Source organism: Prunus dulcis, chromosome 6 (assembly GCF_902201215.1).
Source record: "Prunus dulcis chromosome 6, ALMONDv2, whole genome shotgun sequence".
Classification (NCBI taxonomy): Eukaryota; Viridiplantae; Streptophyta; class Magnoliopsida; order Rosales; family Rosaceae; genus Prunus; species Prunus dulcis.
The window spans coordinates 9,563,351-9,576,935 of NC_047655.1; the positions used below are offsets into that span (position 1 = coordinate 9,563,351).

Below are 13,585 nucleotides of genomic sequence, written 5' to 3' on the forward strand. Positions count from 1 at the left end.
TTGCCCTTATAGTAGCATCGTATTGCCTCCTTAGTGCTCCTATATTGATATCGTATTGCCTTTTTTTTCAAGTCTACATGGGAATGTGATGGAGCCCACTCCTCGCCCGGGCTGGCCTTCACCGTTGGAGTTGGGTTTTGGGAACTAAGAGGCCTTTTGCTCGTGCTGGCCTGCACGGGTGGAAGTGCTCTTATGCCAACCAATTCTACCTCAGTGAAAAAGTAGGGAGATGCTTTTGGTAAGGGGCATTAAAAAAGTATTTTTGGTTGTATTAAAAAATTAAAGACTTATTTATTGTAGTACCCCCTTAAACTTTGGTCAAATCTCGCTTTACCTCCTCAAAGTTAAAGTGGCCCATTTAACCCCATTGACCATGATTTTGTGTTTCAATTTACCCCCCACCGTTAACAACATCAAAAAGACCGTCAAAAATACTGACGTGGTAGGGTCATTACGGTAGCCAATTGCTGAGCATAGTTAGCATCCTACGTGGAAAAGTGGACCCCATATGCTTTTCAAATAGAAATTAATAAAAATTCTTTACTTTTAAGTTTAAAAAATCAATTATATTACATAATAAATTTTAAAAAAAATTTGCAAAATTAAAAAACCCTACCCATATCAACCACTATCCCTCCAGCAGCCTAACCCCTCCCACTCAGATCCCCCACCCCTCCCCTTGCCCCTCTCGGTCTCTCCCACTGATTACAAAACAAAGTTATCAGATCCCCACATAAAATTAATCAAATCTCCATCTGTGTAGTTATGAATATCATAAAGAGAAACAAAACAAGAAAAAGAGGAAAGCCCAATTTGCAAATTGTGAATAGAAATCAAGGACAGAGATATGCAAAGTCAAAGAAGTATCCTTTAGGTTTGGTGGATCTCGTTGGCCAAGAAGGGAACATTTCCATTGCTATTTTCTTTTCTAGTTTCCTTTATGAAAGGTCCCAATGATTAGTTTTTATAGTGCAGCTGGGATTTGTTTACTTGATGAAAGGTCCCAATGTTTCGAGAAATAGTCTCGGTTTCAAATCATCACATAGCTGCTTGTTTCTCTTGCCCTTTTTATCATTCGGATCTTCTTTGTTCAAACCTAGAATATTACTCACTTTATTGCTTAGATCCAACATTTTCTATTAGCTCTCGAAGATCTAAGACTGTTGAGATATCACCGAAATCCCTATAGTTTAGGTTGATTGATTTACAATTGATTCTGTATATTTGTTGCCTTAGTAGTACAGCTGACTTCTTGTATTTGCTCCTTGATGATTTCCTTAATTCTAGGATCACCACTGTATAAATATGATTGATGTTGTAATGAGAAAGTATTCTGCTTGAATCAAAACATTAGCCTATTCCTTATTTTACATGGTATCAGAGCAGGGATCCCAACCCTAGCCCTCCTTTTGCATAGCCGTCCCTCTTTCTCTATCATGGCTGACGACTCAACCAAAAAACATTCTTCCAAGGATGGAAGCACTAACGATACTTCCAGTCCCTTTTTTATTCATCATTCAGACCATCCAGGAATGGTCATCGTTTCCAAGCTTTTGAATGGAGATAACTATGGGACATGGTGTCGTTCCATCAAGATCTCTCTGAGTGCCAAGAATAAACTTGGTTTTGTCGATGGATCTGTCAAAAGACCATCAGTGAAGACTGATCCAGAAGGTTTTTCCCTATGGCGGCGCTGCAATGACATGGTCCTATCTTGGATCCTGAACTCACTCGAACAAGATATAGCCGATAGCGTGATTTATTCAGACACAGCCCATGATATCTGGCAGGACCTTGAGGAACGTTTCTCCCAAAGCAACGCACCCAGGATTTTCCAAATCCAGCATGACATAGCTTCACTTACTCAAGATCAGATGACCGTCGCTGCGTACTACACAAAGTTGAAAGGTCTCTGGGATGAATTAGCATCATACAACAATGTCTCTCCTTGTAGCTGTGGGGCAATGAAGACTCATGCTGAACAAGAAGAACGAAACAAAATTATGCAGTTTCTCATGGGACTCAACGAGTCCTATGCTGCGGCTCGTGGACAAATATTTCTCATGCAACCCTTGCCTGCATTTCGCAAGACATATTCCCTAATTTCCCAAGAAGAGAAACAACGGGAATTGGGATCCTCCCGACTCGCTGTAGAGACTGCGGCCATGGCGGTTCGACAAAGTCAAAGAACTTCCAATCCCAATCGTAGGCCTCTCCATTGCTCACACTGTGACGTTGACCATCACACTGTTGAGACATGCTGGAAAATGAATGGTTACCCTCCAGGACACCGCCTCCACAAATCCAAGAAAGCTAATTGGAATGGCAATCGTGACAAGCATGGGGCTGCATCCTTCTCGGCTAACCATGTGACTTCTAGTCCCACCTTGCAAGAATTACAAGCTGCTGTACCTAATCTTTCTGAGACACAATACCAACAAATGCTTTCCATGATGAATGAGAAGATGAATGACCAGGGATCGTCCCAGGCAAACGCTGCTGCTCTGTCATCAGGTTTGTTAAGATCGAGTTTGCCCTTACATCAATGGATAATCGATAGTGGGGCAACCGATCACATCACTTCATCTTCGCATTCACTTACTTCTAAATGCTCAAATTCTTCAATGGCACCTGTTGTCTTGCCTAGTGGTGAAAAGGCTCCTATCTCTTCTACTGGGACTTTATCTTTAAATTCACAAGTTCATTTACGAGATGTTTTACATATCCCTTCTTTCAAGGTTAATCTTATGTCTGTAAGTAAACTTACAAAAGGATTGAATTGTTCAGTAACCTTTTTTCCTACTGGGTGCATTTTGCAGGACTTGGCTACGAAGACGACGATTGGTTTGGGTAAACAAAGTGGGGGTCTCTATCACCTTGTGGCGTTGGGTTCTGCAACCTCAGATTCCAAACCTTATTCTCCCATACCTCAATCTTCCTGCAGTCTTGTCACCACCTCTACCCATTTATGGCATCAGCGTTTGGGCCATTTATCTTCATCTCGTTTACAATTCATGGCTAAAACTCTGTTACATTTTCCCTTCCATTCAAATAATATTTGTGATGTTTGTCCATTGGCCAAACAAACTCGTTTACCTTTCAATACTAGTTCTATTTCAACTATGAAGCCTTTTTCTCTTATTCATTGTGACATTTGGGGGCCTTATAAAATTGCCTCACTTTCTGGGGCACGTTACTTTTTAACAGTGGTTGATGATTATTCACGGTTCACTTGGATTTTTCTCATGCACCATAAAAGTGAAACACAGAGTCTACTTAAATCCTTTTTTTCTTTTATTCAAACCCAATTTCATTCTCAAGTAAAAAAAATCCGTGCGGATAATGGGGGAGAGTTTATTTCTATGCGTGCTTTTTTCAAGGATAATGGGATAATTTTTCAACACTCTTGTGTTTCCACACCACAACAAAATGGTGTCGTGGAACGCAAGCATCGGCATATTCTTGAGACGGCTAGGGCATTACGTTTTCAAGCTCATCTCCCACTCCATTTTTGGGGTGAATGTGTGCTAACAGCCACTTATTTAATCAATAGGTTCCCTACACCTATTCTTTCACACAAAACCCCATATGAGATGCTATATGCTAAGCCTCCTTCTTATTCACACATGAGAGTTTTCGGTTGTCTCGCTTATGCAACTTCTATCAACCCATCTCATAAATTTGCTTCCCGTGCCAAGAGATGTGTTTTCATTGGCTACCCCATTGGACAAAAGGCTTATAAATTATATGACCTTGCTACTCACAAACTCTTCACTAGTAGAGATGTCATCTTCCATGAGGATTCTTTCCCACATCAATCACTGGCGCCCCAATCTTCTACCACAACAACATCTGTCTTACCTATTCCTATTTATGATGCGCCACTTAGCCCATCACCCAGCCAAGATATCAACAACCAAGATACCACCACTCCAAATACACCAACACCACCTCTTCCACATCATGACCCGCATATCACCCCAGAGCCACCATTGCCAATTTCTTCTCCACCACCAGTTTCCGCACCACCTTTGAGACAATCCCATCGCCATAAGACACCTTCGGTTCTTCTCAACGATTATGTTTGTTCACAGGTGACGATGCCCCCACATGACCCTATGTCGTCTTCCTCGCCAAGTCCTCTTAAAGGTACTCGTTATCCTCTTTGTAATTATTTGTCTTACCGGCGCTATTCACCGTCACATCTCTCTTTTATTGCCAACATTAGTAGAAGCATGGAACCCCATTCTTTTGCAGAGGCAGCACTTGATCCTCATTGGAAAGAAGCCATGGATTCGGAACTACATGCTTTAGAGTCCAATCACACCTGGACCATCACCACTCTTCCTCCTGGCAAAGAACCCATTGGTTGCAAATGGGTCTATAAAATCAAGCATCGCTCAGACGGATCCATTGAGCGTTATAAGGCTCGTTTGGTGGCTAAAGGGTACACCCAGACAGAGGGCATTGACTATCACGACACTTTCTCTCCCACAGCAAAAATGGTCATTGTTCGGTGCATTCTTTCTCTTGCCGCTGCCCACAATTGGTCACTTCACCAACTTGATGTGCACAATGCTTTTCTTCATGGGGATCTCCATGAGGAAATCTATATGTCTCTGCCTCCTGGTTGTCGGCGACAGGGGGAGAATTTGGTATGTCTCCTTAACAAGTCTCTATATGGTTTAAAACAGGCATCTCGACAGTGGTTTGCAAAGTTTTCAGAAGCCATACAAGCTGCAGGCTACACCCAATCCAAAGCTGATTATTCACTCTTCACTTGCAAAAATGGGAAGTCATTTACAGCTCTCTTAATTTATGTCGATGACATTCTGATTACAGGAAATAATGTAGCTGCGATTAATTCTCTCAAACAATTTTTGCACACTCGATTCGGAATCAAAGGCCTTGGTGATTTGAAGTATTTTTTAGGGATTGAAGTGTCCCGTTCCAAGCAAGGTATATGCATCTCCCAGAGGAAATACACCTTGGAGATTCTCAAAGATGCAGGTATTTTGGGAGCACGACCAGTAAGTTTTCCCATGGAACAAAACATGAAGCTCTCAAATGATGGGGAGGTACTCAAGGATCCGGCCAAGTATAGAAGGCTTGTGGGACGTTTAATCTACTTGACGATCACACGGCCCGATATCACATATGCTGTACATGTGCTCAGCAGGTTCATGCATGAGCCACGCATCCCACATATGGATGCAGCGGTTCGAATCTTGAGATACCTTAAATACACTCCAGGCCAAGGAATACTCTTTCCAACACAGGATGACTTAAAGTTGAAGGCGTTTTGTGATTCTGATTGGGCGGGGTGTGCGACGACTCGCAGGTCGACCACAGGTTACTGTGTATTTCTAGGAAACTCGTTGATCTCTTGGAGGACAAAGAGACAGAAGACTGTATCTCTCTCTTCAGCAGAAGCTGAATATAGAGCCATGGCTAGCACATGTTGTGAGCTCTCTTGGTTGCGGTGTCTATTACAAGACTTGCAACTAACACATTCAGAACCAGTCACACTACATTGCGACAACCAAGCTGCATTACATATAGCTGCTAATCCTGTTTTTCATGAAAGAACAAGGCATATTGAGATGGATTGCCATTTCATCAGAGACAAGATCCAAGATGGTTCAATAGTTACAAAACATGTTTCTTCCTCACAACAGGTGGCGGACATCCTGACAAAGCCTTTAGGAAAAGAAGGATTTTCAACAATGCTGTGCAAGTTGGGAGTTCTTGACATCCACTCTCCAACTTGAGGGGGAGTGTTGAGATATCACCGAAATCCCTATAGTTTAGGTTGATTGATTTACAATTGATTCTGTATATTTGTTGCCTTAGTAGTACAGCTGACTTCTTGTATTTGCTCCTTGATGATTTCCTTAATTCTAGGATCACCACTGTATAAATATGATTGATGTTGTAATGAGAAAGTATTCTGCTTGAATCAAAACATTAGCCTATTCCTTATTTTACAAAGATGAACCCAGATGAGAAAATAACAAACCCAACGCACCCAGCCCCAACCCCTCTCTCTTCTCTGTCCCTGTGCGTCTTTCTTCTCTCTCTCTCTCTCTCTCTCTCTCTCTCTCTCTCTCTCTCTCACCAAATCCAGCGATCCAATACCCCAGCCACAACCCACCAACCTATGAGATTACTCTCCACTTGAGCCGCCCTTCTTTTGTTTCTCCCTTCCCCGATGCACACTCCTCCTCTCCTTCTGATGTTCTTCTCATGTTCATCTGATTTCAACTCTCAATCAACCTTAGAATGCAAAATCGAACTTCACGAGTGATCTCGAAATTCGTTTCACCATTTGGCTCAACATTGAAATCTGAAATGAAAATACATTTTAAGGTTTGATTAGCTATTGGATTGTTTTTATTATTGAGAGAGAGCGGGAAGATCAGTGGAGAGAGTAGAGCAAGCTGGGCCGGGAGGGATGATGGTGGCGATGTGGAGAAGATGGTTGCTGCTAAATTTTAAAAAAATAAATTTAGGATATTTCTTTTAATTATTTTAATAGACTAAGAATATTTTATTATATTGTGGGCTCCACTTTGCCATATCATCAACTCAGATTGATGGGTAAATAAGCCACATATATGAAATTACTTAAACACCCTTATTATGTCATCAATTTTGACGTTCTTTTGGATGTCTTTAACGATGGGGGTAAAGTGGAACACAAAATCACAGTCAATGGAATTAAGTAGGTCACTTTAACTTTGAAGGGGTAAATTGAGATTTGACCAAAGTTTCAGGTAGTACAGTAAATAGGCCAAAATTAAATAAAATAAAAAAGCCATTCACTTTAATAGACTTCCCGGTAAACCCTAACATTTCTCATTCTCTCCTCCGTCTCGCTCTTTCACAGACTGAATTCGACGAGAGCTCCATTGCATCCAATCCCTCTTCAGTTTTAAGGTTCAAATCTCTCTCTCGGTTATAGATTTCGTTAACTTAATTAGCAAATTATGCTGTGTTGTTTTTATTTGATTCAGCTCACTAGCCTGCAATGTCTGTGTCTCGTTTTGAAAATTTAAACATTTTTCTGGTTGTTTCTTCGATTTAAGGGAATTCATAAACTGGGTTTGTTTTTTCAGAGAGTCATTCTGATTAGGTAGAGGTTTTAGTTGCTGGGTTGTTATCTCAGTTAGCAGCATATAAGCAGAAATTAGTATTAGCTCTACAATCTTGTTACTTGGATTTGTTTTTAGATTTTGGATTATGAGTCAGCTTCAAGCTTCAATTTTTTCTTATATTATTACATGCAAGTGGATTTTTTTTTTTTTTTTTGTTTTTTGTTTTTTTGTGTGGGTAATATGAATATCATTGAGCTATATATCTGTTCCATAACTTGACTCGAATTTGGAGTTACGCTGAGAAATATGATACAGAACCATAACCATTTAAAATTATGTGTGTGCTAGTCTGATTGCATAGTTTAAGGCTAAGTCTGATTGTATAGTTTAGGGCTAAGTCTAATTTGACCCGATTCTAAGTCTGATTATATGTTGGATGTGAGACTCTCAGGAAGGTCCCCAAGGCCAGGGTTAAGTGGTAAGCTGTTGTTCATATTAGAGTTTGAGCGAGATGAAGGCCGTTGTGGGGATGGTAGTTTCCAATAAGATGCAGAAGTCGGTGGTGGTAGCGGTGGACAGGCTGTTCCATCACAAGCTCTACAACCGGTATGTGAAGAGGACCTCCAAGTTCATGGCCCATGATGAGCAGAATCTGTGCAACATCGGAGACCGAGTATATCTCTTTCTCTTTCTCCTTCTCTTTATTTATTTGATTACTTTTAATTGTGTTTTAAGCAAATTATTTCATCAGGTGCGGTTGGACCCATCAAGGCCTTTGAGCAAGCGTAAGCATTGGGTTGTGGCTGAAATCCTCACCAAAGCACGTATCTATCAGCCTCCTTTACCATCTGATTCACCTTCAGCTTCACCTCATTCTACTTCTTAAGGTTTTGCTTTCATTCCAACTACCGTTATATTCTACTCTATCAACAATGACATAAGCTATTTGTTTTTTAAGAAAAGAATAATAATCCTAGTTTAATAGTTTTTGAGATTTATAAGTCATATAATATAACAATTGCAATACTCATTTTCTAAATCCTAATAAGTAAGGCAACCAAATGATGTTTTGGCTGGAAAACCTAGAATCCTAAAGGATGTAATTCTTTTTATAACGTTGTAAAAGCCATAATAGGTCTTGGTGCGATAGTTTAGTACACAGCATCACAGGTTTTCTAAGAAGTGGGTTCAAATGCCCTATAGTCATGTATGTTTTTCTGCTTGTCTTTGCATTTTTGTTTAAATAAATTCTTTTGTTTCTAGTCATTTGCAATGACAAGATTCCTAAATGTTGTAAGTTTTCGAGTCTTAACATCTGTAATAAACTGTGGTCAGTTAATTTGGCAGAATTTGTAACTGGACATGGCATTGGCATGCATAGTCACAAGTGTATGTGAGACTTAAATGAAAATTTTCAGCATGTAGAATTGTGATTTCAATTTCATTCTTTTTGGCAGGTGAAGCTTTTTGAAAGGCATCCAAGAGAGTGAGAAGACGTTAGATTTAGCCACAGAAAAGTTTCCGTTTCTTGAATATTTTTCTTGTATGGTTGAATGTTTCTCTTATAATACAAAGCCTAAAATAGGAGTGATTTGTACCTCCAATTCTTCAGGATGTGTAATGCAATTGAACGTGCATGAAAATGTTGTTGCAAAGTTTTCATATATGCGATTTAAGCTTAAAGTGATTGGAAAGTATCAATCTTTCTGGAACTAGATGCCTTGGATACCCAAAATAGTTCACAAACCTTTTGTTTTACATAGTTACATATTCATGTTCAATGACAATTGTATATAAATGCACCAATACTCTAACGAAAGAAAAAAAGTTTGTTTTGGTCCCGGTGCTGTATAGAAAAGTACGACAAGATCATTGGAGTGAAAATTTCATGCACGCCTGTATTCATCTCCGCAGTCACCAATCACTTTAAGAAGATTCTTCCCTTTCTTTGTGACTTCTTGTATACTGCTTATATCATCCTCATCAAGAGCAAGTGAAAACACAGCATTGGAGTCTTGGATGTGTTCTGACAACCCAAGTCTAACACCTATCATCGATCCTGCCACAGCTTGCTGCAATTTTTACAAGACGAACAAAACCGAAATAAGCATATTATGACTTAATTGATGTAAATAAGTTTCTGAGGTTAAAAAAGCCTATAACTTCCGACATAATAGTTGAAACTTGCTCTACCTGATCTAATATGTATTTCACGGCAACATTGGGGATTGTGGCTCCATGTTTTGAAGCAATTCCTTTGAGTGTCTGAAGCAGAGCTTGAAAGAGACTCCATCCTCCCCAGGCATCGACCATCTGCCATACACATTACAAATCTAGTAAGATGGATTCGAAACAGATAAGTATTGTAACTTCTATGCTTTCAAAAATGAGTCCTGGTAATAACAACTCTGCGTTATGCCATGCATTCCATCTCCCAACTAGCTTCATTCTAATTGTTCCCTCAAATCATGCAAAGTGTGAAAGCAACATCCACCCAATTTTTTTGCTGGATTTTGTATCTAAAACTGACTTGGAAGCAACTTGGGGTACATCTTAACGACCACATTAACTAATTAATTTGTCAGCGCAATCAATGTGTTCAATACGACGTACCCGTTTGTACTTCTGGAGTGAGGGAGTATTTAGTGGAGGCCCAGCAAAGGGAATGTTTAAGTTGGTATCAAGGAACTTTTCAGATAATAGACCACCCATTACTGTCCCATACCTGCAACAGAAAGCTTTATGATCAAAAGGAATACAAGAGAATGCTTGAAAGTCTACAGAAGCTATTAAACGTACAAACAAAAAAAAATTGATTATTCCTTCAAAGGATCATTATTTGTTTTGGGATAAGTACAATTCCTTACCACCAGGGTTAAGGAGATGATTATGACAGAAATGTTCCCAGCTAAGATAAGAGCTGATGCAAAGAGCATGTTGTGGTGGATGATTGACCATTTATAATCGTCCTGTGCATTGTGCATTGTGCATTGTGCATTTGTGTGTGTGAGTGTGTGCACCTGTATGTGTGTGTGTGTGTGTGTGTGTGTGTGTGAGAGAGAGAGAGAGAGAGAGAGAGAGAGAGAGAGAGAGAGACGTTATGAGTTTGACTCCTGTAAGGTGACAAAGCTCTGCCATTTTCTGTTGAGGACGCATATCAACAATTGAATGTTGGACCTGATTACATTGTAATATGGACGTGATAATAAAGCATAAGGAGATGCAAATCATATCAATATGAAAAAATTCAAATAAATAGAGTGTATGAAGCATATACCTGATTGCTGACAACAGGAATCTCATTTTCCAGGATTATCTGTAGTCTCTCTGTGTCGAAGTTTGTCAAGGCAACGGTCTTAATTTTACCTGCAAACCAGTAGCTGAAGTAATGCAATCAAACCTTGAAATGTGGGCCAAGATTTTCATTTTAAATTACTAGTGTCATACACTTACCTTCTTCTTTCAAATCTGTGAGGTGTTTTAGTGCGTCAAGGTAACCGGTATTTGCATAATCCCACCTATCTCAAGTAGAAAGAGAAATTTAGCCTCACAAGCCATTCACTTAAAAATATTTGAATTTTAGGTGTATTCAAGTAAGTGTAATTCAATGTAGAAATGCATTACATTGAACACAAACTACAGTGGTAAAGAGTGTAGTTGAAAGCATAGGCAATACATTAGATGGTAGCAGGTGAGATAAATCTGGGAATGAATTAGTGGAGCAACTAGTCAAACAATGTGCACGATGTGATGGTCAATTCAAATGGAGTTTCCTTGTTAAGCAAATGACAATTTACATAAAATTGAAAGCTAATGCAGTGATCATTGCACTCCAGGTCTCAGGAAACTATTGATGTTAAACTGGGTTAATTGTTATAATTTTTTTTTTTAAAAAGTGAAACTTAGTAGATAAGGTTTGCCAATGATTAAATGCAAAAATCAAAGACATGGTTCCAGCAAGATATTTCAATATCTGGTTAGTGCACAACTAATAAATCTGATATTGGAAAAAATGTTCCTTCTTGACCTACGTCAAGCATAACTAGTATGATAATGAAAACTCACTGCCATTGCAATGAGGGATATACCTGACAAATGGAAATGGTGCAACATTTCTTTCCATTCAGAAACAAATGGAGTAAGCTGATTTGAGTCAATTTGGGCAAAACACAACTAATTTGGAATAATCAAAACTTGCTCAAGTTTAAAACTTTGGTTCCAATTGGAGCATGACCCTTTTACAGGTTCAAATTTGAATATCAACACATATTGATACTTTAACAACAAATGGAAAATCCACTTGACAAAAGGTTTGCGACAACATCTTGCATTGAGAAAAAGAATTCATACCAATGAAACTGAAGCATGTCCAAGGAAGCCACATCCATTCTCTTCCGTGAAACATTTATACTGTCCCTTACGTAACTACTTGTCATCTTAACAGGTGGTGGCACCCATTTTGTAAGACTGCAGCACACAATATAGCAGGGAAAACAAATTGTAAAACTCTCCAATTCTACACTCTCACTCAGATATAACATAGTAAGTGAAACGTTAATCAGTCTATTATGCATGCAAGCAAAGATGCGAAAATGATTGCTCTATGCAATCGCTGAAGACTCCTAACAATAGCCGGCCAGTAATTTACAACCTATTAAGTGGAAGCAACTCACCCTCTGACCTTCTCCAAGAATTCTGGTGGACGCTCCTGACGAACTCGATTGATAAAGATGCCATATAGATCTTCAGCCGGTCCATCTACAAATTGCAGAAAGCCAAACTATAAACTCCAGGAAATAAACTCACAATTATTTCTTCTTTTTTTTTCTTTAAGAAGGTATTAACTGCCAGGGATAGATTCAGAACGAAAGGACTACAAAAAAGAAATGATAAACTTATTTGCCACCATCAAACAAATAGAAAAATGCTCTGTAACGGCGCAATTGAGGTCCAAACTCACAAGAAAAAGTTTCAATAACTCTGAATGAAGGGAGAACCTCACTACCATTTATGTCACCATCATAAAATTATCTCAGCAAAAGTGTAATATATAAGTCCAAATGTGACAGACAGAAATGGGAAGATGACAACTTAAATCACGATGGATATGCAATCAGCGCACACACACTATAAGTTATTGATAATTGAGTGCTATACATATATCTGCCATATCAAAAGTGGTGAGTCCAGCATCAGCATATTTAAGCATAGCATCAACTGCATTGTCTCTATCAATTCGACCCCAGCCACCGCTCGTCTGCCACATCCCATTCACAACCCGGGATATGTCTAATGAATCCTTGCCATTCTTAACCACGGCCCGTCGGATGTCTTCAGTTAAAACACCCTGAACCGGCCTCCAACTGAGTTTTTGAATTCCTTTGGTCCTTGTTTTCTTGATGGAACTAAAGGTGAATTTGCTTAAAGAATTATGGTGCAACAACTCTGCCATTCCAATTTCCAAATGGGAAAGCCTAACTATGTAAACAAAACACAGTTTTTCTTCTTCTACATAAATTTTATACAACCAAGTATTATCTTATCAGCTTTCATATGTAGTGTAGCTCTCCTCCATTGATTTCATTTTTGCACACAAGCATAACCCCCTTTGTTGTAAATACACACATCATCTAAGGGCAATACTGTTAAACCACACGTGGATGACTAATGCAGCGCGACTTTAACAACCTATCAGATATATTTCAAGACCACCCAATCAAAAACACCCACGTATGCACATAAGACCTGGGCGGAAAAATGTAGACAATTTGGGGGCTTGATTGACATTATATGACTTACAGTGGTCGGCCATGTCGAAGGTGGAGAGGCCAGCATCAGCGTAGCGAAGCATGGCCTCGACGGCGTCGTCTCGGTCGATTCTTCCCCAACCACCGCTCGTCTGCCACATTCCGTTCAGGACTCGGCATATGTCCAGGGAATCGTTCCCGTTTCTCACTGTGACTCGCTGGGTCTCGCCGGTGACCTGAGTTGCCTCGGCGCACCTGACCGAATTCGCTAGGAGCCTGCGCCGAGTTGAAGTTGTGGCCTTGGTGGATTTGAAGGACGTCGGATTGGGTAGGACGCTGTGTAAGTGTAAGGTTGCCATTTTAGTATAACGCTAGGAAGAAAAACAATGGGGCAGAAGAACTGAAGAGGATAAGGCCTCCGACGCCGTGGATGTACGTGCTGCTGTGCGTGTCTATTTTGTAACGTTGAATTGACGGTTTTACCCTGTAATTTTTGGTCCGTCCATATCGACAAACCCAGGATAATTTGAAGGCAAAAAAATTGCACACACCATCCATCCCAATCTATGTCAAAACTTTGGTCCCTATTATTAACTACTTCAGTTATTAGTTTCTAGTTTTTAGTTTTAATTTAAAAAGAAAGAATTGAGATCATAAAACTTGTTTGGTAGTCAATTTTGATTTTGATTTTTTTTCAAAATCAAAAACGAAAAACAATTTAAAAGTTATTTGGTAACTGTT

The 13,585-nt window shown here is 39.6% G+C and overlaps 2 protein-coding genes across 5 annotated transcripts; one reads left to right on the top strand and one right to left on the bottom strand.

The window, feature by feature from the left end:
* The first annotated feature begins 6,805 nt into the window (after positions 1–6,805).
* LOC117630800 (30S ribosomal protein S17-like) lies at positions 6,806–8,794 on the top strand. 2 transcript variants are annotated; one of them, XM_034363584.1, is made up of 4 exons: positions 6,806–6,939; positions 7,549–7,770; positions 7,849–7,984; positions 8,555–8,794. In XM_034363584.1, exons 2-3 carry the CDS (start codon positions 7,609–7,611, stop codon positions 7,981–7,983), a joined length of 297 nt encoding a protein of 98 aa, XP_034219475.1. In that variant the 5' UTR covers positions 6,806–6,939; positions 7,549–7,608; the 3' UTR covers position 7,984; positions 8,555–8,794. The 2 variants fall into 2 exon arrangements, with proteins under 2 accessions (XP_034219475.1, XP_034219476.1); XM_034363585.1 differs by having other exon boundaries at positions 6,813–6,939; positions 7,541–7,770.
* Positions 8,795–8,800: 6 nt separating this feature from the next.
* Positions 8,801–13,400, bottom strand: LOC117630799 (flagellar radial spoke protein 5). Of its 3 annotated transcripts, none has more exons than XM_034363581.1 (9): positions 12,897–13,372; positions 11,771–11,855; positions 11,448–11,564; positions 10,551–10,615; positions 10,375–10,463; positions 10,195–10,274; positions 9,711–9,822; positions 9,291–9,410; positions 8,801–9,169 (listed from the first exon to the last, which is right to left on the bottom strand). In XM_034363581.1, exons 1-9 carry the CDS (start codon positions 13,201–13,203, stop codon positions 8,984–8,986), a joined length of 1,161 nt encoding a protein of 386 aa, XP_034219472.1. In that variant the 5' UTR covers positions 13,204–13,372; the 3' UTR covers positions 8,801–8,983. The 3 variants fall into 3 exon arrangements, with proteins under 3 accessions (XP_034219472.1, XP_034219474.1, XP_034219473.1); XM_034363582.1 differs by lacking the exon at positions 12,897–13,372 and adding an exon at positions 12,255–12,689 and having other exon boundaries at positions 8,919–9,169; XM_034363583.1 differs by lacking the exons at positions 9,711–9,822; positions 10,195–10,274 and having other exon boundaries at positions 12,897–13,400.
* Positions 13,401–13,585: the final 185 nt, after the last annotated feature.

Coding starts and splice junctions, on each gene's coding strand:
- LOC117630800 (XM_034363584.1), top strand. CDS start 7,609: ATGAAGGCCGTTGTGGGGATGGTAGTTTCCAATAAGATGCAGAAGTCG. Junction 7,771..7,848: donor TGTGCAACATCGGAGACCGA/GTATATCTCTTT, acceptor TTATTTCATCAG/GTGCGGTTGGACCCATCAAG.
- LOC117630799 (XM_034363581.1), bottom strand. CDS start 13,203: ATGGCAACCTTACACTTACACAGCGTCCTACCCAATCCGACGTCCTTC. Junction 11,856..12,896: donor CTTCGACATGGCCGACCACT/GTAAGTCATATA, acceptor TGCAATTTGTAG/ATGGACCGGCTGAAGATCTA. Junction 9,170..9,290: donor TGAAATACATATTAGATCAG/GTAGAGCAAGTT, acceptor TAAAAATTGCAG/CAAGCTGTGGCAGGATCGAT.